Source organism: Eumetopias jubatus, unplaced genomic scaffold (assembly GCF_037043125.1).
Source record: "Eumetopias jubatus isolate StellerSeaLion01/CBP00866 unplaced genomic scaffold, mEumJub1_p1.0 scaffold_16, whole genome shotgun sequence".
NCBI classification, from domain to species: domain Eukaryota; kingdom Metazoa; phylum Chordata; class Mammalia; order Carnivora; family Otariidae; genus Eumetopias; species Eumetopias jubatus.
In genome coordinates, this window is record NW_028274822.1 from 20,132,298 (window position 1) to 20,159,980 (window position 27,683).

The 27,683-nt window shown below is 39.3% G+C and overlaps 1 protein-coding gene across 15 annotated transcripts in view; it reads left to right on the top strand.

The window, feature by feature from the left end:
- The window catches only part of TCF4 (transcription factor 4), a 350,984-nt gene that overhangs the window by 299,581 nt on the left and 23,720 nt on the right, over window positions 1-27,683 (top strand). For 9 of the 15 annotated variants that reach the window (XM_088019640.1, XM_028102890.2, XM_028102892.2 and 6 more), the window contains 5 exons: window positions 4,315-4,447; window positions 12,208-12,275; window positions 13,410-13,488; window positions 16,433-16,509; window positions 19,222-19,425. In XM_088019640.1, coding sequence (XP_087875766.1) covers window positions 4,315-4,447; window positions 12,208-12,275; window positions 13,410-13,488; window positions 16,433-16,509; window positions 19,222-19,425 — 561 coding nt within the window. The remainder of the gene's footprint in view (window positions 1-4,314; window positions 4,448-12,207; window positions 12,276-13,409; window positions 13,489-16,432; window positions 16,510-19,221; window positions 19,426-27,683) is intronic. The other 6 variants (XM_088019643.1, XM_088019644.1, XM_088019645.1 and 3 more) reach the window with 1 other exon arrangement.

A 27,683-nucleotide genomic window follows, 5' to 3' on the forward strand; every position in this document is an offset into this window, starting at 1 on the left:
TCTTCTCCCACCTCCTACTTTGAGGTATTAGAGCGAAAGCTTAGAGAAATATCAGCTATTATTATACTAGAATTTCTTCTTGGCCAACGTCTTTATTTCCCCATCATCATTTTCCACTTCTCTAAGGAACTCATGATCAAAACTACATGTGTCCTATGAGCGAGGAGAATTTTGATTACAACTAAAAGATTTTGGCAATATACTAGCATAACATGGAATGTCAGTCCTTCTAAGAGTTGTTCATTTGACATTTATTTTTGTTCTTCCCATATTTCTTTCTTTCTTTCCTTATCATGCTCTAGAATTTTGATGTAGGTGGTTTGATTTTATCCCAATCAAATTCACTGCATGGGCGGAGATATCTTTAAAATGTGCTCAAATGCATAAAAAGTGTAATTTTAAAAAGGAAACCAACTGCATTTCTTTTAGAAAAAATTTTGCTGAAAATCTTAAAAACCAAAACAATATTATCAACCAGGAAGAAAGATCATTTTGAAGGAATAACCCAACAGGTTGTGTCAGATGCTGTATTTGTAATGTCACTTATCTAACACAGAACATGGGAGTTTCATTCTTAATGTGTTTAGCAGATCTTAGAGATTAAGGGTTTGTTTCAAAAAATGGTAAATGAATTAGGTCTCTGGTAATGTATCCTAATAAATTTTCTCACTGATAGGGAAACTGTTAGATTATTATATCTAGTAATCATTGTAATTTCAGTATTAACCATTTGAAAATCTCTTGCTGAAATGCCTTTCAGAAATCTGACACTGAGAATAATTTGAGTATGCAGTAGGCACTTAGTATCCTTTCACTTGAAAATAATGGTAGTTCCTCACAATTTTCATCTCTAGCTTTAGCCAGTCTCACACAGAACAAAGGAATAGTTTGAGAAAAAGAAGAGTGTTTTCCTTGTATTATTTTGGGTATAATTTGGCCAAATTAGTATTGTCTCTAAAGGTACAATATTTTAGAAACATTATTGCCTTCATTGCTTTATACTGTATTGTAACAGAATGTATAATTGTAAAGCTTCAAATCCACGCATTTCAGTAGCAACTGTCGAATCACCAGTTTTGATTCTTTAAATCCCCTTTACACTTTCAGCTTCTACAACACAATCCCACGGCTAATCACTGCTATGTCACAGATACACATACAGGGTCACGCAGAAGAATGGAGTTTGTGGTTAAGCTTTGGAATGGGTTGTTGTAGAAGATTTAAGGTTGGCATGACTTGGCAGAGTTCTGTTTAGAAATAAGATAGAGTCCTCTGTCTGGCATGGTCTTTGCCCCGCAGAGTGAAATAGTCTTAGGAGTCTGCAATTTTAATATAAAAGAAGTTCTGAATAAACCCTTACCCTGGTGATTCTCAACCAGGTGTGATTTTACCCCCTCAGGGAACATTTGGGAATGTCCGAAGACATTCCTGGATGTTCCAACTGGTAAGGGTTACTGGAATCTAGCGTATAGAAGCCAGGGATGCGGGTAAACATACTGCAATGCATAGGAGATACCCCCACAGCAAAGAACTATCTGGCATAAAAGATTAATGGTGCCAAGGTTGTGAAACCTTCCTGAGCCCAAAGCATGATTTTATTCTTAGTATGTGCCACCAAGTATATTTTCTAATCTTTGAATTATCAACCCATTAGTAATAACAGTATCATTAATAGAAACATTTTCAATACTTATTCTGTCAGTAGGCTCCAGATATGCTGTAATTGGGCATCATAAGTAAAAATAATTCAATAGTGGGCATGTAAAGCTCTTATACTTTCTCAGTCTCCCCTGTCTATGTGTAGTAAGCAGGGCAGACAGTATCAATAGCTGGAGGAAGAGAGGCTAAGGGGACCTCTCATCCTTGGTCCCTAAATACTCTAAAAGAGACATACTTCACACATCAGTGATATTCTCTGTAGTATGTTTATTACGTCTCTGAGTGACAGTAGTTTTCAAGACACTTGTAAAATAATGTAGTTATAAATCTCATTAATTTCTTTCAGCATCCTATTTTCTGTGAGTCTCTAAAAATAACTGATTTAAATGGATTGCATTTGTTTCCCCATTAAAATCAAAAGGGGAGGAATTTTCTTATCGTTCTCTAAACTCAGTATTAACCCTCTCTCTGTTAAATCCTGAATTACTGCCCATATGGCACCATGTTAAAGGGTCTAGAAATCCTCCCCGATGTGAAAATCTTTTTCCCATTCCACCCTGTGATTATATAGTCGTTTAAATATTTTTCAAAATTCTTTACCTCTGTCTTGATTTTTGCATATCTGGGACTGATTTATACAGTTTCTCTATTCTCAGCACAGAATAGCATTGTGTAGAAATGAAGGCAAACCATCCCTTTCTTTCAGTTGCCTTCTTCTATGTTCAGTTTCTTTTTCTCTTCTTTATTACTGTGTTTAGCTGTCAAGCAGAATTAGTTGTTCTAAGTTTGGTGTTCCATGGCTTATCCAGTCTTTTAGATTAGCTGTACCATGGAATGTGCCCATTCTATCGTTGTTTGGAGAAAAGTTCATGGACTGCTTGGGGCATTTTGTAAGCAGCAAGTAGAAATGAGTTTAACAGGTGGCCTAAGGAATTTTTTGCTCAAGCACAGAGGTCCATGAAATTAAAAAGTTTGAAAGGCATTCTTGGGAAGTTGGAAAGTTTTAAGGGTATCGTCTCAACTTTTTCACTGACGTTGACCTTTCAGTTGGACTATTTTGAGTGCGTAGAGGTAATATTGTCAAAGGCATCCACCATGGCATTGGCAGATCTAATGTAGGTTCGTTTTCTAGACTGTTTAGTTCTCTTTCAAATAAGTGGCATTTCAATTCAGTATTTATTAAATGCCAACTGATAACCAGTTGTTCATTGAGGATATAGGATAATTATGTGTTCAGCACTCAGCCACAAGTTGTGGGGATGCAGAGGTATAAGCTCTATTCCTTCCCCTTAAAGAGTTTACAGTATAGGTGGAAATGCACTTGAAAGAGAAAGCAATGAAAGGTAGCACATAATTAGGTGTTAAATGGCACAGCGCAGAATGTGAGTGCATTAGGGATTCAGAGAAGAGATCGTGCAAGAGTTAGAAGTAGGAAGGAATACTGAAGAAAGAGGTAGAACCCAAGATGGGCCTCACAAAATTAATACAGAAATACGAAGACACCAGGGTTTCACTCTTATGAATAGTGCCTGGGCTGTACACACCCCTGACTTTTAGCATCATATTCGATCTCTAATTTTAATCAAATCTCCACTAATGACATAATAAAGATCCATAGCTGGTTAATATATTACATATAAGAAAAATTATATTTTAGCCAAAATAGTTTTCCTTTACATGTCTGTAACACATTCAAATACCTATAACTTTTTAAGCTATGTTTTTATCTTGAAAAATAAAATAGCTCGATGTGTTTTGGTAACTAACTGTGTCCCTGTTGGTGATCTGCTCATTCCCAAACAGATGGGTTGGTAGCAACTAATTTGCCACCTTACAGGCACTATGATACACCCCCAAGAAAAGCAGCTTATTTGGACAACAAGGGTAATAATCGATCTCAAAGCCAAACCTTAGGACAAATGATCCTCTAAAGATGTTCTTTTTTCATAGTCAGCTATCTTGTAGATTACTGATGAAGAGGACACATAAAGAAAGGACTCAAATCAGTCTTTCTCATTTCATTCATTCCAGTTTAATTCAATATAGTCATTGATTTAAGGCTTTACATATTGATGTTTTAGAGAGATATTTAATCATCGTTACTTTTTAAAAGTTTTCCATTTACCATTCTGTTCTTGCTAGAGTTCAGAAAGGTGGTCCAGTTTTGCAGGAGGAGGATTTGAGACTGGCTGCTGTTTGCTATTTAGTGTCCAAAAGTTCAGGATAAAGTGCAATGTCAACTCCATAGGTCACGATATTGTTTTATTCATTTTATCATGGAATCTTTCTTACTCGATCAGTAGTTCATATGAAAAAATAACAGTAGAAATGGTCTTTTATGTTGCTGACACCTCAGAGATTCTTTTAAGCAGTAATTTTTAGATTTAGAGACTGTGATCATTTCTCACTGTCCTATAGTGCCATTGTATTCCTCTACATTTGATGCAAGCCCAAACCAACTATGTGTCTTTGTATTTTATTATCTGAAAAATGAAAGCTGTCAGATCTAAGCAAGATGTATTCTTGGATATTTTGAAATTCTAAGGGCTGTCTCCATTGCAAAATGAAGAGTTCTGAAAGGAATATTAGAAACCTAACCCACTAAATATTTCATGGTTGAATGTGGCCTCCTTTTGTTTTTGCTTCTTGCTACAGAGCTATCCATCACACTCCTCAGCAGACATCAATTCCAGTCTTCCTCCGATGTCCACTTTCCACCGTAGTGGCACAAACCATTACAGCACCTCTTCCTGTACACCTCCTGCCAACGGGACCGACAGTATAATGGGTGAGTCATAGAAATGTCAATTCTGATGCCGACAGTCAAGGTCAGGGTTTCATGATATAGGACCTCTTTTTTCTCCCCATAATTGAAGAGCAATCAGGCAATGAATATTTGTCACACAACTGAATGAAAATACATGAACCAAACAGAAATAGTCATTGGCTTATCCATAATCACTTTTTTTTTTTTTTTTTTGGTCACAAGAAACTGATATTTGGCTACTTGGTTCATTGTGAGTTATTAGATTGAACAAAAGTTGAACTAGACCCAAACTACCTTGCTTCTCGCCCTCTCAAACAGTGAGGAAAGTGAACTTTTATAAGACAAACCACTGAAGACTAGTGAGATAGGGGGCAAGTTAGCTCTTAATAGTAATTATTGACCACTTCCCAAATTCCAGTCACTGTGCTAAACTCTTAACCATGACATACCACAGTCTTCCAGAGACTAGTTCCTGTGAAATTCGTGGGTGATTATTAATAACTAGATGGCTTCACCTCCTGGAGAATGTGGCGTCGTGGAGTCCTTCAGAGGGGAAGAAGCATTTGCTTACTGATTAGAGAGCAGATGCCTGGGCATCAGGGCTAGAAGTTACTCACTGCCTTTTCTCAAGCAGATTTACTAATGAGTTGAGGCCCAAGCAGACTGCTTCTTCTCAATGAACTAAACCATCATCTTCTGGTTCCTTATGATGTCAATTGTAATTCTCTCCCGAGACCGATGATTCCTCCACCAGCGCTCTCTCCTGGAGGGAGGAGATAGGCAGGTGTCCAGCTGCCCCCGGAGGAAAGTGTCCAGGCTGGGGAGGAGGCAGCCACCCCCTTCTGCATTGGCCTTTAACAACTTTGCCATCCAGAGGAATCACACAGCCTGGACGTTCCAAGTTCTTATTAAAACCTCAGACCTCACTGGTCGCCACTAATCTGGGCCTAGCTCAAACTCACACCTTGCTTGCCCTCAAGATCTGTTCCAGTGGGTCCCCGAGGAGAACATTAACTGTATGTTTTAGAGAGAAGACTATGTGACAGTCTAACCCCACTGTTTATTCCCCTTAGCTCTCTGCAGTTTTTCATTTTCTGTAGAGAGTCCGCAGGAGTTGGGAAAGTGGTATGAATCACTTACGTGGGAGAGTTTTTGATGAAAGGGAAGAGATGTGCTTTGAAATGTTGTAAATATAATTCTGCCTAAATAATACACTCCCTGCTTATTCAATAATATATTTCACACTTGAGATGAGCCACCTCACAGCCCTTCGCTATTATGTCTCACTAAGAAGCAAATTTACAAGAGTTTCCATTTTTGTAACTTTTCATAACAAAGCTTCTACAAATGTGTTGCATCAGTTTGACCTTGGAGAGGAATGGACAGAGGTCACATGGGGAAGTTGGGTTAGCTATCAGTGCAGTTTTGGCAGATTTGAAAAACAAGAAGAAAGAAAGAAGTGCAGAACTGAAAGGGTGAGAAAAGCATATTTCACTTCAGTGTGGTTTGACAAATGGAAAGCCCCTTTCTGCAGTCATGAGGTCTCGTTATAAAGAAGGATGACCGGTCATTCATCCTCTTACACGGCAGATTTCCTGTCTACTTGTGGTTTGAGTAATTTTCTTTTTTAGGAAGGTATAAAGGTGGAGCAAAAGCTTGAGTTGAGGAAAACATACTTGGGCATTGTTTGAAAAAATGTTGTGTTAAATGATGTACAAAACAGTCTTTCTGGGAGAGAGGCACCACAACTTGGGAAGAAAGAGATATTTTGAGATGGAATAATCATTCTCCATGAGCTGTGGTCAGCATGGCCACAAACCCCCGTGGGCCTAAGATTTGCTTTATTTAAGATGGTTGACTCATCATTAGCCTGTGGATGAACAGGAATGTCTGCTGTCCTTCTTCACTGGGTCTGGGCAGCTGTGGAGTAGTAGATGACTTCTGCATTCTAACAGGCTCAACCACACGCTGAAGATGGAGTAAACTTGTTATACAGACCACAGGGCCCTATTGAAGTGGAGGGAGGGTCTCGACAATAATTAAAGAGCCATAATTTTAAAGGTGAAAGTCTGAGATTTCTGGAACCCAGAAAAAGGTTTTTAAGAATAACTTTATTACATAAATTATTCCATAATCATGGGTATACTTGTCAAAATCTATAAGCAGAATGTGAGAAAGCTTTATAATCTTCTCAGGAAATAAGTAGAGAGGATAATTCAGCTTTTTGGAGGAACAGACCTTTATTAACTTGCATAAATGCAGTTATTACTTTAGGATTATGTTAAGGGAGAACATTCTAGAATGCAATTCCTTACGTTAAAATACAGAGGAAAATTTAAATATGCTAATAAGCCCTGGTATTGCAGGGTGTCGAGCGGCTTGTGTTTCTTCCCGCTTTAATTTTCTTAGGCTTTGGATTGATTTTTAGAGTGTGGTAAAAGTCAGGGATGGCAGCACCTCTGTGTAACAAGGAGAGAAGATTTCTCTTCTGATGTTAGTGATACTTCCCTAACAAACAGTATGGATTAATAGGATACATCTGTAGACTTTTGAAAGTATTTGGCATATACTCGTTCTGAAATGCAGGAAATAAAGAAATATTACATTGCCTGTATCTCAAAGAACAAACAGAGCTAATTAAATAATTGGTAAATAGAGAACACATAGCCTCACACATGTTTGAGATTACACACATGATTCCGTAGAAAATGACTGTAAGCACTGCTAATGCCGTAAGAATGGGGCTCAAGCACTAACACATGGACATCACATTTTTCAAGTTTTCTTGGTGAAAAAGCGCAAGGCAATGCAATCTCTTCATAAATGGCGTTGATGTCTTAGGAAGCTGCTTTTTTTTTTTTCAGTTCAGAAGGAGATCATTGCCCCGCTTCTGAGTTTCATGTTATAATGTGTCCTCCCGGCCGTCAGTGAATGTCCTGAACTGATCATAGAACAACAAAATGCATGTGGAGTGAGAGGCAAGCTTAGCACCATCAGAAGGTGACCCCCTGGAAACACGCCCCCTTGTCCTCTGTTCTGTCCTCTGCATTTCAAAGATGGCAGACGCTTGCCGAAGCTTGCGATGGCTTGTTTGACTTGGTGGGGTGATCACAGTTTCTCGTTTTGTTTTATTGGCTCTTGCCCTTTACTGCCCAATATCAATTTTTTGAGAAATAAGTGCTTAAGAAGGACAGCACACCCCAATTATCATAACAGGATTATTTTTTTTTTAAATGCACATTCATCCGTGGATTTTCGAGAGAATTGTCACTTATTTTACCTGGGGCATGGAGTCCACTGTTTTCCTCTGAAGCCTCGTCAGCGAACTCTGGAGGTTACATTCAATGTTTCTGAATTGGAAGGGTCTATGAAGCTCCCTGGAATTATAGGAATGTAATGCATGGGACACAGCATGGATTCTTACTAGTTCCACTGGTAGAGTACCCAGTTAAAGAGAAGAGCTAAATCCAGAGTTACCACCATCAGAGCCTGTTAACTATATTCCTAAAACCCTTCCAGGGCAGTGCGGCTGGATGTACGTGGGCAAGTGTTTAGATGCCAACCTATAGAGGATAGAAATGTCTAGAGGATAGAGCCCACATATATTTTGCTATCTACGTATTTCCTTCTTACCCACAATGTCCAATCCCTTCTTGACCAAAAAGCTTGAGAGCGCTGCCTAGCCTAACACGGTCCCCTGAGGTTACTCAATGACAGGAGTGCTCCAGTACCCCACTGGGGGATACCATGTGTATACCTTCCCAGGGTGTGACCCCTTCTTGTTTGGGACTCCACACCCTCCCTTCCCCTCGGAGGGAATTGGGCATAAAACTAACATAATGGTTATAATAACTATTATTGTTCCATTAGTCTTTGACTGGCCTGCTTTCTAATGCATGGTACTTCCCATGTTTTTAAACCTCAAACCAAACAGTGTTGAAGCAACAGACTGCCATGATTGATTTAATGCAACATATGCTAAGGATTACCCTGGAATATCTATCTGGTTCCTGAATTAATCTGGCTTACAACTTTCACTTCTAATGACATGTTTGTATGACATGATGCATTTTAGTATGTGGCTTTTCTAGTAGAAACATTATGTCCATTTCCCCTTGAGGACTTGGTTTCACAGTAATTTTATTATTAGAATAGTCACATAATATTCACTTTGTCTTTTGTAAGAATCTCGAGCCTTCAAATACAGTTGGGTGATGAACAGGCACAGAGCATGAGAGTAATATGGATTTTATCCAGCAGTGACATGGCATCTTAGTTACAAAGACCACCAACGGAGAACAATAAACTGGTTTGATTTAAGTCTTCTCTTCCATTTCCTACACATGGTCCTGGGGCCCAACTCCCCCCTTGAATTCCTAGGAATCCCTCCTGCTAAAAATTAGTGCATTGTGGCCTATATTTGAGTCTTTATTCTAAAATTGTGTATAGTAGGAATGCTGGAGATACTCCTTCTTTTGTCATCTTTATAGAGATGAACTCGTGGCTCATTTTGGAAGCATTATGCTGCTTCTAATTGTTTAATCACATGAAGGTCACTTGGACACAGTTCAAAAAACCCTAAATTTTAAAGCAGTCATCATCTTTTGGATAAATTCACTATGAATTGTACTTCTTATTCCTTTTAGATCTTCACAGTGTTCCCAGCCTGAAGTTACGGGTGTGCAATAAAGGGATAACACATTTTCCAAATTCTGACTTTCAGTAGCCGGTCCCCAGACACCACTCATTCTGGTGTTGTGATTAGGGTGTGTTTTAATAGGAATTACTGTTTCCACAAAGCTGAGATTGAGACCGAGGGTGGTCCCACATGAAACCGAAGATACCAGACCCTTCTTTCTGCTCCATCTTCTAGCCAGCAACAGCACCTGTGTCCAAGCCATCTGAATAATGCTTAGGGGGCTGGCAGTCTCGAATCCTCCTACAAAATTGCAGTTCCTTTTAATAACTGCTCATCTTCTATTCATATTTACCTTACTGCTTTAGAGACTGATTTGTTTGTTTTTTTTTTCTTGAGCAACAGAAATTGATTAGAGCTAAAATAAAAGAAATCAATCCTGTCTTTACGTAGTAGGGGCAGTACTTTTATTTATCTTCCTATTATATGAGCATTTTGGCAATTTCTAATAATACGAGTTGACAAAAACTTGGGCCTAGAATAGGAATCGAGCCTGTTACATGAAAGCCACAACGTGGACCTGATGAGCACAAAGTTTGATTAGAAGTGTGTTTGGCCAACCACGACCCATTACTACTCAGTATAAAAAAGAAGATGCCACTTGAGAATTTAAATTCACTTTCTGATTACGTATGCCTTTGTGGACAAAGCAGTCACACAAATAAAAAGAGAAATCTTTAAGAGAAGGACCCATGTAGCCTAACATGTTCAGGGGCTCGGAAATGTGTCTTCTCCCACATTTCCTGGAACAGAACAAAAGGCATTCCAACTGAAAGGGCAAATTGGCCCCAGTACGCTGCTTTGAAATTTAAGCCCCTGGGTTTGGCCCTCCAGCTGCTGCAAGGTAGAATGGCTTCATGGGAAAAAATAGTCTGTTCTTATCAGTAGCTTCCATGAGTAGCCTTTGGAGTTTTCTGAAACATTCTCATGACCACATGAGGTAAGAAGTTGATTCTAGTTTTTATTCTACTTCCTGAGTCCTAAAACAGGCACTAATAGAAAGTTTAGTTGGAAAGGTGTAGTACAAAAGTAATCTTAATGATCTTACCTTGTCTCTTCTCAAGTGTGATTTTATGCTGTGTGTATATCATTTATTTTTTAAATGTCCCTAAGATATTTCTGTTGGTTTTCATGAAAATATATTTTGAAAAATTTATCACCCTCATGTTAAAGTTGTTCAAAGGAAGATTTAGTCTTTTGAAAGCTACTACTGTAACAAATTTTATCTGTAATTGAAACAACCTCTTGTCTTTTTTGGTGATTTAGGTTTTTTTGTTAGGTAATATAATTTTTTTTGCCGGTGTGGCTCTGAAATTCCATTTCACAAAGATCTGTTTTCTAATCAAGCAGATCACAAATTTGTTTGACTGGTAAATCTAATTTTTAGGTATCTGATAATACTGCTTCTAGGAAAAAAAAAAATGCATCTAATTGCCCCCGAATACCATCGTAGTACATGTCGAAAAAATGTTAGTGCTCTCTGTGCTTTCAAAATCTTTATTATTTTCTCTTTAGAATTGTTTTTCATTTTTAGGAGCTCCTCACTGCAGAAATTTTCATTTTCACATGAGATTTAATTTCAGTTATCTCTTATATTTAAGTATTTTTAATATTATTGGCATCTGGGAGCCCCTTCCACTAGCTCAATTGTATGTCTGACCCTCATTTCAAAGATGCCCTTATACTTATAATCCTTAGTACTAATAACCAATATACTTTTAATATTATGAACTTGTGATATAAAAAAGGATGGTTTTGTCAGAGGGTGGTTGCGTTCCTTTTATTGCATACCAGTTTTCTTTCAGTTTTAGTAATTAACAAATGAATATGGGTGTGGGTTTTGTTAAACAAATAAAGCACACCTCCAAAGATTATTGAACTGACATACCCAACATATAACTATATAAAAATAGCAAGCATAATTTAACTATGCTAAGCAGAGGTCAGGAGAATGAAATTATAACCTAGAGAAGCAGAGAATTCAACCACTTGAGATCCGACCCCACTACTCCATTTTACAGATCTGGAAGCAGATGACACATTTGTCAGCAAGTGCGCTTTCTTGGGTCAGGGAGAGGGCTGGGAATTTTTTTTTTTTAATTATGTCACGTGCAATGAAGTTCTGCTTGTATTAATCAGTTGATTTGAGATTTCCTGTTCTTATTTCACAAAATAGTGAAAGACGGCTCCTTGAAGTTTAATAGGTTTTATTTAAATACTATGTTTATTTGCTAATGTTCGGTCTTTAATAATTGTCACATGCCCAATGTTCTAAGTGTTGTACTAATATTGTTCAATAGAGCTGATACTTTGACTTCTATGCCAGAATCTGCATCTTTTTCACAACAGTCCTCAGGTTCAACTATTTTGTAGTAAAAAATACCAGTGTTTAAGATGACAGAGATAACTTTGTGAATACGTAGACTTATTTTATCTCCGGAATTTGAGACCATACTGATTTTTCATAGCGTCACAGTTCAGTTTGTTTGTTTGTTTGTTTGTTTTTTTAATGTAAACACAGATTGGAGTATGTGGAGAATACGTGTTACTTAAAATATTAAAAATATTTTCTCTCTTAGGAAGCCAGACCCGTTATAGACTTTGTTTTATTTTTGCTGAGAGGAGCACCTCATTTTGCTGTGTATCAAATCTTTTAAAAACTGGAAAGCAGGTGTAAATTACTTGTGAAGACAATTCAACTGACTCTATGAAATAGCGAGAAAAGGCACACTTTGAGGATTTCAGAGATCTGAACGTAGTGCTTACCGCTTAGCAATGAACCTCATGTGCTCGCATGCTTGCTACCATTCCCCACTAACTACTCCTGAGCAACAAGGGGCCAAGTGATAACAACTGAAACACTTCATCTTTAAACCAAGGTGTCAGGTTTATATTTTATCTGTAAAAAAAGTAACATGAATATATTTGACATCTACCTCAGCAAACAAATTAATGCTAATTAAAGATTAATGTGTTGTAATTAGCATTAAAAATGCAATTAAATTGTGAGTAAATGGACCAGGAATAGAAAATTGTTAGACGGCTCACCACCTGGTTTTTCAGATTCTGCCTTTTGTTTTTGCAGCAAATAGAGGAAGCGGGGCCGCCGGCAGCTCCCAGACTGGAGATGCTCTGGGGAAAGCACTTGCTTCGGTGAGGAAATATTGACTTTGGACTTCATATGTACCATTGTGGAAGGGTGAACTTTAATCAGAAGTGGACATTTGGAATTGTAGAAAATGAATGGCAAATAGCTTTGATTTCTTGTAGAATGATGATTGGAAAATTTGAGGAGAGATCTCTGAAGCTTCCAGTAAATGGCTGACCCTTCCAGCTTGTCTCCTCACAGTGGTGCCAAGCAGTCCTCAATTATGGATTTGTGGATATTCTCAGGGCCTTTCGGTATATAGATCTTCTATCTTGGTTTCTTATTTTTCTCTAAATTCATATGGTGCTCATTGACCAGCTAAGACTGACTTGGCAGGGGGGCAATTCTAAAACACTTTGGGAAAGGGACTTAAAAAAAAAAAAATGACCATAACTGAGGTCCGTGAGAAATTGCCACCTAATTGGTACCTGGGGACTCAGCTTCTTTGCCTCGCCCGTCCACCGCCAGGAAGGCTGGAATTGAACATTTCTTGCATGTTTACTAGTGACAGAGTAGTACACCTCATTTGTGTGAGGGAGTATGCCTGGTATTGTCTTCAAAATCTACACGTGGTTGTTGGCAAATGTAAGTGGGGATTTGTTGCTCTAACATTTTGTCTCTTCAGTTGGTTTTTCCTTACCATTGGGAGCATAAAATAAGTTTAATTTAGCGTTGTGACCTAAGTGGAAGTTTATACTTCATCTGGCCATTCTTAAGCCTTGGCATTAAATGCCTCAATCATGGTGGAGAAGGAGTTGGACAAAAATCATAGAGATGATGCTGTCTAATCTGTTTGTTGGAGGAAGAAAGGGGGGCTTGGGGTGTTCATGTGGCTTGCTCATGGCCACGGAGCCATGGTAGGGCGTGGGAGGGAAAGGATTAAATGTACAGTCTGCTGACCCTGGTCCAGTACTGTCCCCACCATCTTACATGAGCTCATAATTCTTGGTTTGAAAAATTAAATAAGTGTCAAATCTTTCATTTTACGATATTGATACTAGAGTCAATTGTTACATGTATTTTATGACTTGTAATTTTTAGGTGAATTGCAACGACACTTTGTCATTTAAAGAAATGTTGATTCTTTATTCCTAATAAATGAGGGTTTGTTTGTTTTTTTTCCCCCCCACTGTTTTAAGATCTATTCTCCAGATCACACTAACAACAGCTTTTCATCAAACCCTTCAACTCCTGTTGGCTCTCCTCCTTCTCTCTCAGGTACTGTACCTAAATCCCAATCCCATCATGGTACCAGTGTATAAAAACAGTTTCCCTCTTGTACTTCCTGGTTCGGCAGGTGGAAACTCCTTCCCTCCAAAAGCTCAAAATAGAACATTTCCAAACAGAAAAACGGAAAGGTCTGTCTTTTCCACTGCCATGTGAAAGTACAGCCATTCACATCCAAAATTTTTCTCAAAAATTAAATGTTTTAAGAATACATAGGCATGTGGAAAACTTCTTAAACTTTTCTTAGCTTTGTAGAAGATAGTCAACAGAATAATAGACTCTAAGAGACATCTCGGGGGGCACCTGGGTGGCTCAGTCGTTAAGCACCTGTCTTCGGCTCAGGTCATGATTCCAGGGTCCTGGGATCGAGTCCCGCATCAGGCTCCCTGCTCAGCGGGAAGCCTGCTTCTCCCTCTCCCACTCCCCCTGCTTGTGTTCCCTCTCTCACTGTGTCTCTCTCTGTCAAATAAATAAATAAAATCTTAAAAAAAAAAGACATCTCAGGTGAGAAAACCCAGTTAATGCAGTCAGGAATATGAATATAGATTATATCGTCATCAAATATAGACTGTTCAAAAGGATCATTGTCCACAGAAATTTTAGATTTTCCACGTGTCCTTTTTAAAGTCCATCTCACTGGCATGACTGAGGAAAACTCTAATTTTGTAAATAGAGAAGTAACTGTGTGGAGCAAAATGGGATGTTTGCCTTTAAAATACAACAAATTAGCATGACCTATGGCTTCAAATAATAAAATTATAAATTGTTGAATTACGTTAGTAAAGCATTTCACTTTTCAGAGGTCCATTTAAGAGGCTCATTGCCCTTCTAGTATAAATGCTTCCAGAAGGCCCTATCTGGTGCATGTCTCTGTTCTTGGGAGGGAGGGCAGGTGGCTTCTAAAAAAGAAACCGAGTTGCATCTGTACCTGATTGAAACTTGACCTTGCTGTGATTTATAGTGGAGTCACTTGCCTAAATGCTACCTCCTCGATCCCTGTTAGTCCCTGCATGCAGCACTCACAGGGCATCATAAACTGGATTCCCTGGTGGAGAGTGGGAGGTTTCAGACTGCACAAAGCTTTCGGAGGTGACGGCCATGGCTTAGGTGGGACCGAATATAAGCCTTTTCCAAAACTCCATTGACATGGTGGGGGTGGGGGGGTGTCACCGAATGGAGAAGGGTGCTGGACCTTTAAGTCCACATGTCCCAATGGACAGAATTGAAACTGAAAGGACACACATGATGTTGAGAAGATAATGGAACAGCTGTGAAACATCCCCCATGATAGAAAAGGAATGGAGAATCCAGAAGTGTTATCCACTACTGAGTCAGTATTGTACTGATAGGCTCTGGGACATGATCACCAGTGTCAATGCCCAGAGCCAAAGAGAGCCCCATGAGGCAGGGGGTGAGGGAGTGTGAGCAGGGAGAACTCCCAAGTTCCCCATTTCAAACAAAGCAGCTCTAATTTCATCTATTTTATCATCTGGGGGCGGGGGGGAATCTCGAGTCTAATAAAGTTTGAGAACGATTTTGGTCTGGCGCTGTGATGTTACAGATGAGCATACTAAGGCCCGGAAAGTGTACGTGACTTGCTGAGGAGGCGTGAGCATCAGTACCAGCGCTCCGGCGAGAATCCAGTGCTCACCATCCTGCCGCTCCATTTCTAGGTTAATGATGGGAACGTTAGGATGCACAAATCATTCCAGAAAACGCCACAAACCCAAAACCTGAGCAGCATCCTCTGGGTGGGAGACACAGAAACAAGGCCAATTTTGGGGTCCAGCTAATGCACCATGAAAGACCCCATATTAGGAAGAGAGAACTTCACAAAGATGTAAACATGGGGATAAGTTGCTATTTTCACACTGAAAGTAGCTGGCTCTGTCCATATTCTGTCACTACAAGTAATTGAACAAAATATCCTACTTTTATGTAGCATAAAAATACACATCCATGCACACCCAGAAATGACAGGAAGAAGGGATTTTTAAATGCCTACCATGTCAGGGCATGAGATTACAATGAGGTCACAGATATTTTTTCCCTTTCTTGAATTATTTCTTAGTTTCCACACAGAGTATGCATTACTTTAAATTTAAAAGTGGTTTTTATTTTGTAGGTTAGACATGTAATATTTATTGTAGCAGGAATCAAGTCTAGTGGATCACAAAATAATTATTTTCTTCATAAGAAACCACTTACTTATTACTGTTGTTATATTGAGTTTTTAAATTTCCGGTTTAGTGAATCGCTGCCAACTAATCTTATTCCCTTAAAAAGTTTGGAAGGCTTGTCCCTTTTTAAGGATCATTTTTAAAACAAGTAGCAATGCTGTTTTTCATTGGTGAGAGAATTTTGGTTTCACAAACTGGCCTTGCATGAAGGTGTAACAAAATCCCCCTTTGCTTTCTTAAAAGTGCCTTGGCTATGTAGTGATCTCTTTTCTTTAGGAGGAACCCTTCCTCGGTTAAATTCAGAACCAATTAAATGTTCCTTTTCGAGGGGCAGCTGGGTGCCTCAGTCGTTAAGCGCCTGCCTTTGGCTCAGGTCATGATCCCAGGACCCTGGGATCAAGCCCCGCATCGGGCTCCCTGCTCCGCGGGGAGCCTGCTTCTCCCTCTCCCACTCCCCCTGCTTGTGTTCCCTCTCTCGCTGTGTCTCTCTCTGTCAAATAAATAAAATCTTTAAAAATAAATAAAATAAATGTTCCCTTTTGGGAGGAAGCCTGAGAGAATTCCGAGTCTACATCAAGTTTGAAATTGAAAATGTTTTCCTTGTCCCAAAATTCTTGTATGGGAAGTTTACATGTATTTATCTTAATTGTCCAAATGAAAATAAGCATTGCTATTTCTAAAAGAACTGTTTAAAATATCTGCGAGATGGTTTTCAGATTATATAGATCTCATTGCCATCTCCATTTTAATATCAGCAGGCACAGCTGTTTGGTCTAGAAATGGAGGACAGGCGTCATCATCTCCTAATTATGAAGGACCCCTACACTCTTTGGTAAGTCTCATCTGTTCATCTCTCCTCCAGCCATTTGGTAACCATGTTTCTCTTTTTACATCGGGTTAACTCTCCAAGATTCTTATTTATGTTAAACACACGAGTTTGGTTAGAGCCAGAGTTATTAGACTATTACTTATTCCTGTTTGTAGATTATAACCCAGATACTACTACAATGTAAGCCCCAGGGCTCCAAATACCTAAAACCAGGTAAGAGATTAAAAATCTTGGAAAGATAGCAGCATCCGCTGCACCTTTGGGACGGGTCCCTGTCAATGAGTTAATAATTTCCTGATAGAACAGTGCTGGAGTTCCAGCTGAGCTGCATAGCTGGAACACTTGAAGATTCAATATACCTTTGCTTTACTTTCCAGAGTGGCAGGCTTATAGGCGTTCTCCTCTTGACCTCTGAATAAGAAGCCTACTGTCTGTTTCCTCATTCACTTTGGTTCTCCTAGAAATCTAGTAACATCATTAAATGTCTGTTCTTCCAGTGGGAAATAGCTGAAAATTTCCATGGGTGTAATTAATATTATAAACACTCCCATGATGATTCAGTGTCTGACACTCTAGTCTTTGTCAACTCATGGTGGATGTGGCTGGAAATGTGCATGAAATCACACTGCTCTGGGCGGCCTTTGGTCAGTGTATGAATCAAATGTGGAGAAGTGGCAACAAGGAACTCTTAAATCCTTCAGGGGTGGGTTTTCCTCTTTTCCTCCCTATTTTGAGGTAGAACATGGAAGAGGCATTGATTGATCGGTCTATCTAACTTAATGTCTTGTCAGCAGCTCAGAATTTCCTTTCTTCCCTTCTGGCTTACTGTTTGAATTAAGGAAAATCTAAAAATGGAAATATGAAGGTGGATTTCCCCCTTGCTTGTGGTCTTCCTTGCTGTAGTGTGGGATCATCCAGCTATGCATTTTAGCCACAAAAGGCAACCACAGGGTTAAGACAAGGTATGCACTACCTGCCTTGCCTACATTAATTAATTAATCTGCAGCCCACATCCAGATCATCCATAGTTGTTCTAAGTGTTTACCTGCATCAGTTATTCTCTGGGACCCATAACTAGGTTATGTCCAACTATAGAACCATAAAGACTCGGTTTATAGTCATGAACTATAGCTTTAGTTCTCTAAATACTCAACACTCACAAGGGGATTCGCAAGCAGAAACTGCGCTCTCCACCAGGAAGCTGTGAGCCAGAAAGGGTGATAGGCACACGTATTACTTCTTTTCAGTGCTCACATTCACACTTGGAAGTATATCTTATCGTTCTCATTTTTTTATAAATTATGATGTATAGACTCAAAGAAGTTTAGTACCTTTTCAAAGATTTCATATGTAGCAGCGAGGAATCTAGAGAAGGTCCCTTAACAATAAAGCCCACCGAATCAGAATGTTCTGTACCATAGACTAACTGTATGAGACATACATTCCTTCTGTCAGTATAGAATAACTAGAAATTGTTGTTCTCATGCAGTAGAGCCGGTACATCTGGTTACACAGCCCATTGGAAATCAAAGTAGGTTGTAGCATGATCTAGTACAAAGAGGGACTAGATTTGAAGTCCAAAGACTTAGATTCAACCCTAACTGTACCATTTCCTGGCATTGTGACACTGGGTAATTAATACTCAAGTTCTTTGAGCCTCATTTGCACATCTATATGGAAGGGATATCATGTCTTCCCTGCTTGCCTTACACATGGAGAATGAAGATCCAGTGAAATGGTGTATTTTAAAATGCACACTAGAGAGTGGTGTGCAGATGTTTACTTGCTATCATTATTGATCATACTGCAAAAAGTGAATACACATCTACATGTCCTTTTTCTTCACCAAAAACTATAGTATAGACCTTATCTAGTTGCAGAAAACAGGATCCCAGTGGTGGGGATGAAAATAAAGGTTAGTTGGTTTTGAATTGTATAATTTAATTATATAAGGTAGTGAATTTTATACAGAGTAAGGGGTTTGAAGTCATTAGAAGCCCCTGGTGAACAATTAATTCACAACTTCGTGATTCTTCAGTCTTGAAATCTCATACCACTTTGGTTGGCATGGTTTTTGTAATGTTTTTTTCTGTATCTGTTTTGAGTTCCCAGTCCCCTCTACACACAAGGACAAGCTGGTGATAATAGATAGAAGGCAAGAAACAATGGTAAAAATAGATAGTACTCAATAAGAAACTATAGTCCGCATGTATTTACCCGTCCTTAACTTGATACATAGCACTGTATCATATGCTACAGAAAAGATGAAGGAAAGAGGCCTCCAAGAAGATAATGAAAATAATTTAATTGGGAAACTATAAATACATCATCTTCCCATTGTTAATTTTTGAAAATTTTAATCAGTGTCCGCTATAATGTTTCTTAAATTCTATAGATTTTTTTTTCTGAAGTAAATCTAAATTCTCTTTCAAGCTAGTGCAATACAGTATAGCATATGTACATTATAATGTTGAGAAGAATTACAAAATATACTTTGTTCATGAAAAATAACACTATGATATACCATTAACATTTTTCACTAGTTTCTTGCGAAGGTCACTGTTTATTTTTATTATTGATTGAAGGAAATAAATTGTATTGGAAACATATATTCAGAAGCTCAAAGTATGATTTGTGTCAACTCAAGTTTTACTTCTGTAACCTATGCATGCATTTCAAACTAAATCAGATTTCACAACATTTATTAACCAACAGCAAAGCCGAATTGAAGATCGCTTAGAAAGACTGGATGATGCTATTCACGTTCTCCGGAATCATGCAGTGGGCCCATCCACAGCTATGCCTGGTGGTCATGGGGACATGCATGGAATCATTGGACCTTCTCATAATGGAGCAATGGGTGGTCTGGGCTCAGGGTATGGAACTGGTCTTCTTTCAGCCAACAGACATTCACTCATGGTAAGTGATGAAATTTGTAGACTCTTCAGTTACTGTATAGAATTCGAATTTCAAGTATAAATTACCACTACTGCTGTTTTTTTTCTTTTTTAAACAGCTTTATTGAGATATATACTTCACTTACCTGCATTTCACCCATTTACAAGTTTACAATTCCATGTGTTTGAGTATGTTCACAGGGTTATGCAGTCATCATCACAGTCTAATTTTAGGATGTTTTACCCCCTGAAAAAAGGAGAGAAATCCCCATGCCAGTAGCAGTTACGCTCCATTCTTCCCTCTCCCTGGACCTTGGCAACGACTGTGTTCTGTCTCTGTAGTTTGCCTCTCTTAGATATTTCCTAACCCTGGAATCAGACAATATGTGATGGTCTTTTCTGACTGGCTGGCTTCTTTCAGTTAGTGGAATGTTCTCAGGGTTTATTACAACTGAAATTTCAGGGTTTAAATATGTATAAACCTATATTTCATCCTATATCAGATCATCGTTCCTTTTTATTGCCAAACATAGGGATACATTATATTTATCCACTCACCAGGTGATGGATATTTGGGTTATTTCCACTCTTTGGCGATTATGAATAGTGTTCCTATGAACATTCATGTACGAGTTTTTGGGTGGACGTGTGTTTTCATGTCACTTGAGTATACACCTAGGAGGATGTTGCTGGGTCATTGCCAGTGTTTTAAATTCTTCATCTTAGTGATGTTTTCTGGAGGACCCAACTTTTTTGTACATGTTACATTACTGGCATTTCAGATATGAGTAGGTTGAAAGTTTTTATCATTATCAAAGAATCTAAATCAATGTCATTTGATTGAGTGTGGGAGGTAGAAATATGTGGTGTGTTTATTTGCCTAAATATATGGTGTGGGACTGTGTGATTTAAGGATACGGTAGTTTATCACTGCCCATTTATGAATAAGTGTTTATTTAAATAATATTTAAGCAGATTTGTCCATATTACAACTGAAATTTCAATTCTGCCCATTGCTTTTGGAAATGATTTGGGAATGCATTCCCCTTTTTTTGGTGATTATGAAAATTCAGGTTTTATTAAGATTTATTTATTGATTTGGGGGGAGAGGAGAGCATGAGTGTGTTGGGAGGGGCAGAGGGAGAGCGGGAGAGAAACCCTAGCAGACTCCATGCTGAGTGCTGAGCCCGATGTGGGGCTTGATCTCAAGACCCTGAGATCATACTCTGAGCTGAAACCAAGAGTCGGAGGCTTAATGGACTGTGCCACCCAGGTGCCCCAAAATTCAGAATCTTCTTAACAAAATGTTAAGTGATGACAGTAAGGTGACCAAATGGGTGGAGAATTTATTACTAATGATTCTGTGTATTCTGCTTCTTATAAACACCTGCCTGATCAGAAACACTTTAGTGTCCTATTTTGTACTTTGTAGGCTCTTAAAAAGTTGCTTGGATGAAGGCCTATCTTGTGTTACCAATATAGCATCTCTTGTTTACTGATGATTCCAAAAGGAGAATGCAAAGTAGGCACAGGTTCTTCTGAGGCTTTTTAAGTTCTTGGTCAAGAGGATTCTTCTGTCCTCCTTTCACTTTCTCTTAATAAAAGACTGAGACTGGGAGGACCGTCCTGAGCGGTGTATTATACATGGAAACCTGCAACCAATTTGAAGCCCAAAATACTGGTATATAAATAGAAGCAATGAACTCACTTCTAAAACGTGGAAAGATATTTCTGAATGCCAAAGCTAAATCTTTTTTTTTCTTTTTTCCTTTTCCTTGACCTCTATCCTAAAAATTCATCATTGAGTAAAAATTGTTTGTCTATTCATGGCAGTTGCTAAGAGTTTACAAAAGGAAAATCTAGATGTTAATTTAGCTTGGCCTCAGGTAATGTGTTAAATACACTCGGGATGCATATAATATGAGGTTTTACTTTGTACAGCTCTTTTCTTTTTAAACTACAATGTTTAAACAATACTGCTTTTAATTAAGAAATCTGGCTTTATTAAAAGCCAGATCTGTGACTTATAACCATTTCTCTATATCTGCTCTCAATCAAGAGAAAAATGGTTTAATTCCTGTAGCTGTGTTCGTTTTGCATATGGTGAACGGGCACGTTGCTTCAGAGACCGTTTTTTTTTTTCCATAAATATGTAAAGTTTGCTCTTAAATACCAGATGTAGGTTAAGTGGTTCTTTAAAATAATAAACTATACATAGATGGTTTGGGGCACTCTGTGACCTTTGGTTTGCCTCCCCCTTGAGTCTGATTCAAAGGTGGGATAGGAGGAAGGGACCAGAATCATCTCTGGAGACGGGAGGTTGGCCTGACCTGGCTGGAGTGAGTGGAAAGGGGGAGAATGGAGCAGAGCAAAAGCAGGAGGGAAATAATCGGCCAATATTACACAGAAACGTTTTTGATTTGGTTTTGAAAATGCTCTGCAGAAGCCATAAAGCAGCTAGTTTTGCTGAGGAGGAAGAGTTCCTGTCCCCTCCTCTGAAGGCATTTATAATCCAATCAGGGATGACCGCAGAGCCGACCAGGTGACAGAGTTAACTCCAAAGCTGTGGTGTGGCAACAACCTGCCGCCCTCCAAACCCAGTGAGAGGTGTTGCTGTCTTTCTCCTTTCTTCCCAGAAATACCCAGCAGGTTCCACAGAGTCTGAGCTTTCCCAGCCTGAAACCCTAACGTGTGTGAAAGAGATGGGCTTGTCATTTCTTTCCTGTGCAAACTGGTATGAATTTTCAAACAAAAACAGAAGAACAAAGGAAATAGTTTTTGAATTTAGTCAGTCTGAAGTTAGCCTTTGACCATTTGATACATTCCACAATAAAAAGGAAGTTGAAGGGGAAGAAGAAAAAAAAAACCCACCCCCCTTCCCCCTGAACAACAACAACAACAACAACAAAAAATTCAAGGAGGATACTGGTAATGTTTTCCACATTTGAATTTTAATACATGAAACAGGCTATAAAACCCTGGCCAGCTGCAGTAAATAAAGTAGCAGTGGGAGGTATGCACCGGAAACTTCGCTGCAGAGAACACTGGTGGGTGTTTCTTTCCAACTACACACCTTCGTTCGTTGTTCTGGAGTAGAAGCCAGTTTTAGTAACTTAAGACCCATCCCAGGGCTAGTTTTGTTCTGAGCAAATCTCATTTATAAGTCCCTTAATAATTCCTCCTGATTAAAGAATAGACAGCTTTGAATCCTCCTGACCTCCCTCCTCTTCTTGCTTCCTCTCTCCCCGCCTTCCGAAAATCAAAACAAAATGGCTTGATAACTTGGAAGATGATATAAGCATTTCTTTCTGCAGCAGCTTGAAATCGTGGTGGGGAAAACTGGTTCTGCCTCGGCTGTTATGTTATCTCATTTAATTGCTAACATATTGTACTTAGCTTTTGATTCATAAAATGTTTTCCTTGGAGTTCTGAAGTAGGTCTTCAGTGATTTACTAAGTATTAGTGTAATGAAAGGGATTTTTTTTCACAGCAGCATGGCTCATAATGCTAGCGCGAATGTTGTAGACTTGCAGGCTTTCTAGATGCTATTTGGCCATGCTCTTTCCTGCCCAGAAACCTTCACTGACTTTCCATTATCTACAAAATAAAGACCAATGTCTTAATCCAGTTGATTAAGCCCCATTACCATTTACCAAAAGCCTTATGTTTAGCTATTCCAATATGTCAAAATTCTTCCAGCAAGACCAGTCTGTGCAGATTACCAGAATTTGCCCTTCACGTTCTCATTAAGTAGTTCTTCCATGTCTGTCGGTCTTGGCTTGCCCTACCGCCTTCCCTCTGTCCATCTCATTCCCACCACTCTCAAGGTTCAGACTCAAATTCTGCCTCTTCCAGGAACCCTTCCCTTGCTGCCTTCTGCTGTGATAGTCCATTTTCTTTTCTACTTTCCAGAGCTCTGTGAATCACACTGTTAGCTACATATTTCTGTTTCTTTTTTTAAAAAGATTTTATTTATTTATTTGACAGAGAGAGAGCACAAGCAGAGGGAGTGGGAGAGGGAGAAGCAGGCTCCCTGCTCGAGCCCAGTGGGGGACTCGATTCCAGGACCCTGGGATCATGACCCGAGCCAAAGGCAGACGCTTAACCGACTGAGCCACCCAGGCGCCCGGCTACATATTTTTCTTACCCAGTCATGCAAAACTATATATATATCTTTTGTAGGCCTGACTTTAGCCTTACCACCTATATTATAAATCCTTGAATACTATGTATTACATTAGGTGCTCCGTGAACATTACCTCAGGCGGTCTTCGCAGGAGCCCTTTGAGGAAGGTAGTAATGTCCAGTGTAGGGGTTGGTCAGATGGGCCTCATTGGGTTTGAGGAGGCTCAAGTCCCGAAGCCAACTTGAAACTCAGGGACAATGCCTCCACATTCCACACTCTTTGTTTACTACCACTAGTGCTCCCCAGAGATTAGCTGCCGCTGCACCTTTCCAGGTAAGAGCTTGTGATTTTCAGATCTTGATAAATGCTCCTTGATGAAAGAATTCCCAGGCATCCCATGGCCAAGTTCCCAGGGCAGTTCTTTACCCAAATGCAGAGGTAAAGAATTTTTCCTGCAGGGCAGTGGTATGCTAGATTAAAACCCTCACTGTCTAAACACTTATTCTTAAGTCAGCATTTCTGGGCTAAATGGCACGAGGTGTAAACTCTCCTTACTAGGGTCATGAAGTAGTAAATTTTAAATTATTTTTCTTACCCAAACCACCCACGTTTCTGACAGACTCAAAGCAGAAATCTCTGAATGTGGGAGAATAAGGAAACAGGTGGGTTTGTCACTAAGCTAATTAGACAGTCTTACCCAGATATAACCCCCGTGTGCCTCAGATACCTCCATGGTTAATCCTGATATTAAATCATTAGGTTTTTATAAATTATTGAAATGACAGTTTTCTGTCATTTATTTATTCAGAAAATAATTCTCTCCAGTATTCACTCAGTATTCAGATCCACAGATGAGACCTGAAAGCAAGCCTTTCAGATGACCTAATCTCCTCTTTTAACTGAATAAGAACAAAACCCACATCCAAAATGTCTTCATGTGACTCTGTATGTGCTTCTGATTACTTGCCAGTAGAGTCAGCAACGAAGGGATCCTTTAGCTAAAAATCTCCTTCACTATTAATATATAAAATTAGTGTGGTTCCTGGACCCTTTTTGCTTAAAGTCCATTTATTCATTTCCAAAAATATTTATCAAGAGTGGTTTCCAAATGCCAGGCTCTGTGCTAACACGTGTTCTCTGCTCCCAAGAGGTTCTACAGTTTAGGAGAAAAAGACACATATTTAAAAACAGATTGCTACAGCAGTACAGCAAGCCCCATCAGAGAGCAGGGATGCAGCTCTGTTACCTGGGAGGGAGGGATGCCATTGTCACTCGGTAGAAGAGTATGGATCTCCTGGTTGCTCTAGTTGACTTACGGGTGGAGGAACCCTGTAAAACTCCCCACCCACACCTGTCCTCCACAGTGACCCTGAGACCCCTTCCTAGAACCCCCAGGTAGGGGTGTGGGACACATTTCAGAAACCACGCATTTCAACTTGAAAAAGAGAAGAAAAAAAAGAAAGAAAGAAACCATGCATTATAGATATAAGCCAATCCAAGCGCACTTTCCCTCTGTTCATAACTTTTTTAATTTGGGTTAAAAAGAATTTATCGGAAGAAAACTCATTAGGTGATAAAGCACCTTTTTTTATTTAACTGACATTTGAACATACAAGAACTTTTACCATGTACGGCCTCATAAGATAACAACTTAACTGAGTTTTGCTTTCATGGTTCTTAAGAGAGTTGGGACCATTGAATTCTAGATTCTAAAAGCACCCCAGAAGTCATTTAGCCCGTGGCCCTTATTTTACTCCTGAAGCCCGAGGCCCAGAAAGGGGAAGTGACCCAATCATGGACGCCCACAAGTTAATGGCCAAGCTCGGGTAGAAACCAGACAAGCCAGCAAGGAGAGCAGCGCTCTTTGTACTGAATACCACACTGCCGCGGTGAACTTCCTCTCTAACCCAATACCATAGCAATTTCAAAACTGTGGCCGATACTACAAACCTTTTCATCACTGACTGAAACTAATGAAACCCAAGAAAAAAATGATTTTTGTTTTTTATTGAAGTATAATTAACATACCATGTTATCTTACTTTAGGTGTATAATATATTGATTCAACAAGCCTGTGCATTACTCAGTACTCACCATGATGGAAACGCAAGGCCCTTCTTTAGTTGTTCCTTGGCTTCATGCAACAGGAGACAGTCACGGGCAGGGACGTGATATCTTGGGTAGCATTTACTGGAATATATAGTCATGAGATCGGCAGAAGTCAGAAGAATCTGTTTCAACGAAGGTCTGACCCATAAAGGTCTTCAGTTTTGCTCCTCTTACATTTTCAGAGTTTGACTCCATAAAGTCTCACGTATATTTGAGCAGATGCTGCGTTTCTAAGCAGTTATTACCGTAGAATCTCCAGGATCGTAGCTATCGTCTCTATCCAAATCCCCCTAAAATCCCCTGCCAAGCAGTCAACAAGCCTCTCTCGGCCCCCTTCCCTCCAGGGATCAGTAGCTCTAAATGACCTCAAAGCCCATTTCTATCAAATGTTGGGAAATTCTTCTTTATGTCCAGCCCTAATTTACTTCTCTGTGCAGTCCTCATTTTTCTGCCCACTGAAGTTACCCCTAAGTCAACCCAACAAATACTTTAGAAACTTACAGTTCTTTGACAACAGTCTAGTCAGTATTTTTTTCCTCTGGGCTAGATATTTATATCTTCAGATATTTACCACCACCACCACCGCCCATGAAAGTTTTGATTTTGTGACTTTCCAGTGCATTCTCCCTAGTTTAAAAGGAATGCTTTCTTCTTCAAGGACCTTTTAGCATGTAGAGTCTCAAACTGAACTGAGTGCTTAAGGAATCATCAGGGTGGACATGGGTGGATCTATTACCAAACCCATTCAGTATGTTTATCTTCATCTAAAGGCCACCTAGCAAGATCCTACTAGCCATTTTTGATGCCTTCATCCATCGTGCTGGCAGATTTTGAATTTATAATCAGCTGAAATCCATCAGCCACATGCATCTCAACCACCCTGTGTACTCTGTGTTGGACCGGTACAAAACTTCATGTCATGCCTTTGTGGGTTTTTGTGGGGTTTTTTTTGTTGTTGTTGTTGTTTTGTTGTTTTGTAGTTTTTCTGTGCCTGTGAATTTCATACTTCAGCCTTCAGTCTGTTTCCAGTCAAAAGCTCTTCTTTAGATCCTCATTCGGTCACGTACTCTGCCAGCTCTGTCCTCGGTAACTTTGGTGGGTGCCATTATTGCCCTGAGCAAAGCCACGAATAAAAATGTTAGCTGAGGAGGACGCAGAGCAGAAGGCCTGAGGCTCAAGGCTACAGACATTCTCTCGACACTTACATTGTCCCCTGCGTTTGGGTTTAATATTTCAACCAGTTATGTTCAACTGATTTTACTCTCCTGCTGTCTGCCTTCTCTCATTTTGTCCTTAGCATTATCACAAGACACCAGACACGTGGCATTCCCACGAATGAGGAAGTGAGGTTTGTCCACAAAGACTTGTTCTTAGTGGAACCAAACGGAGTTTGAGAGGTCATTGCCTCCCTTTCAAAGCACTTTGAAACTATCTTTTAAATAGCCTGTTACAGAACTGCACTCAAGATCTTAGTCATCTCCAACATGTTTCTATAGCTACTATATGGAAACCAGTGTAGGTTTCTGTCTTTAATAAAAGAGGCTATTTGCCTGTCTCTAGTGTTTTACCATCCATCCTAATCTCCACAATTGTACTTCTGAGAGCAGATTAGCAGGCTCAACTGAACGGTTTTTTTAATCTATATCAATAGTGTACTTTATTTTAAGAAAACTTACGGAAAAAAAAGAGGATAAAGGACTTGAAGAAATTCTTTTTATTTTTTAAAACTTTTCCTAGCCTTTGGAGATTTTCTTGACATCAAACATATAAGCTTAAGGTGTACAACCTGATGATTTAATGCATGTGAATATTGCAAAATGATCACTACAGTAAGATTAGTGGACACCTCCATTCTCTCACAAATTACCTTTTTTTGTGTGCCTGGTGATAACTTTTTTTCAGATCTACTCTTAATAACTTCCAAATATATAATAAAATATTGTTAATTACTATCCCCCTGCTGTACATTCGATCCCAGAGTCTATTCACTTGATGGCTACAAGTCTGTGCCCTTTGACCAACATCACCCCATTTCCCCCAGCTAT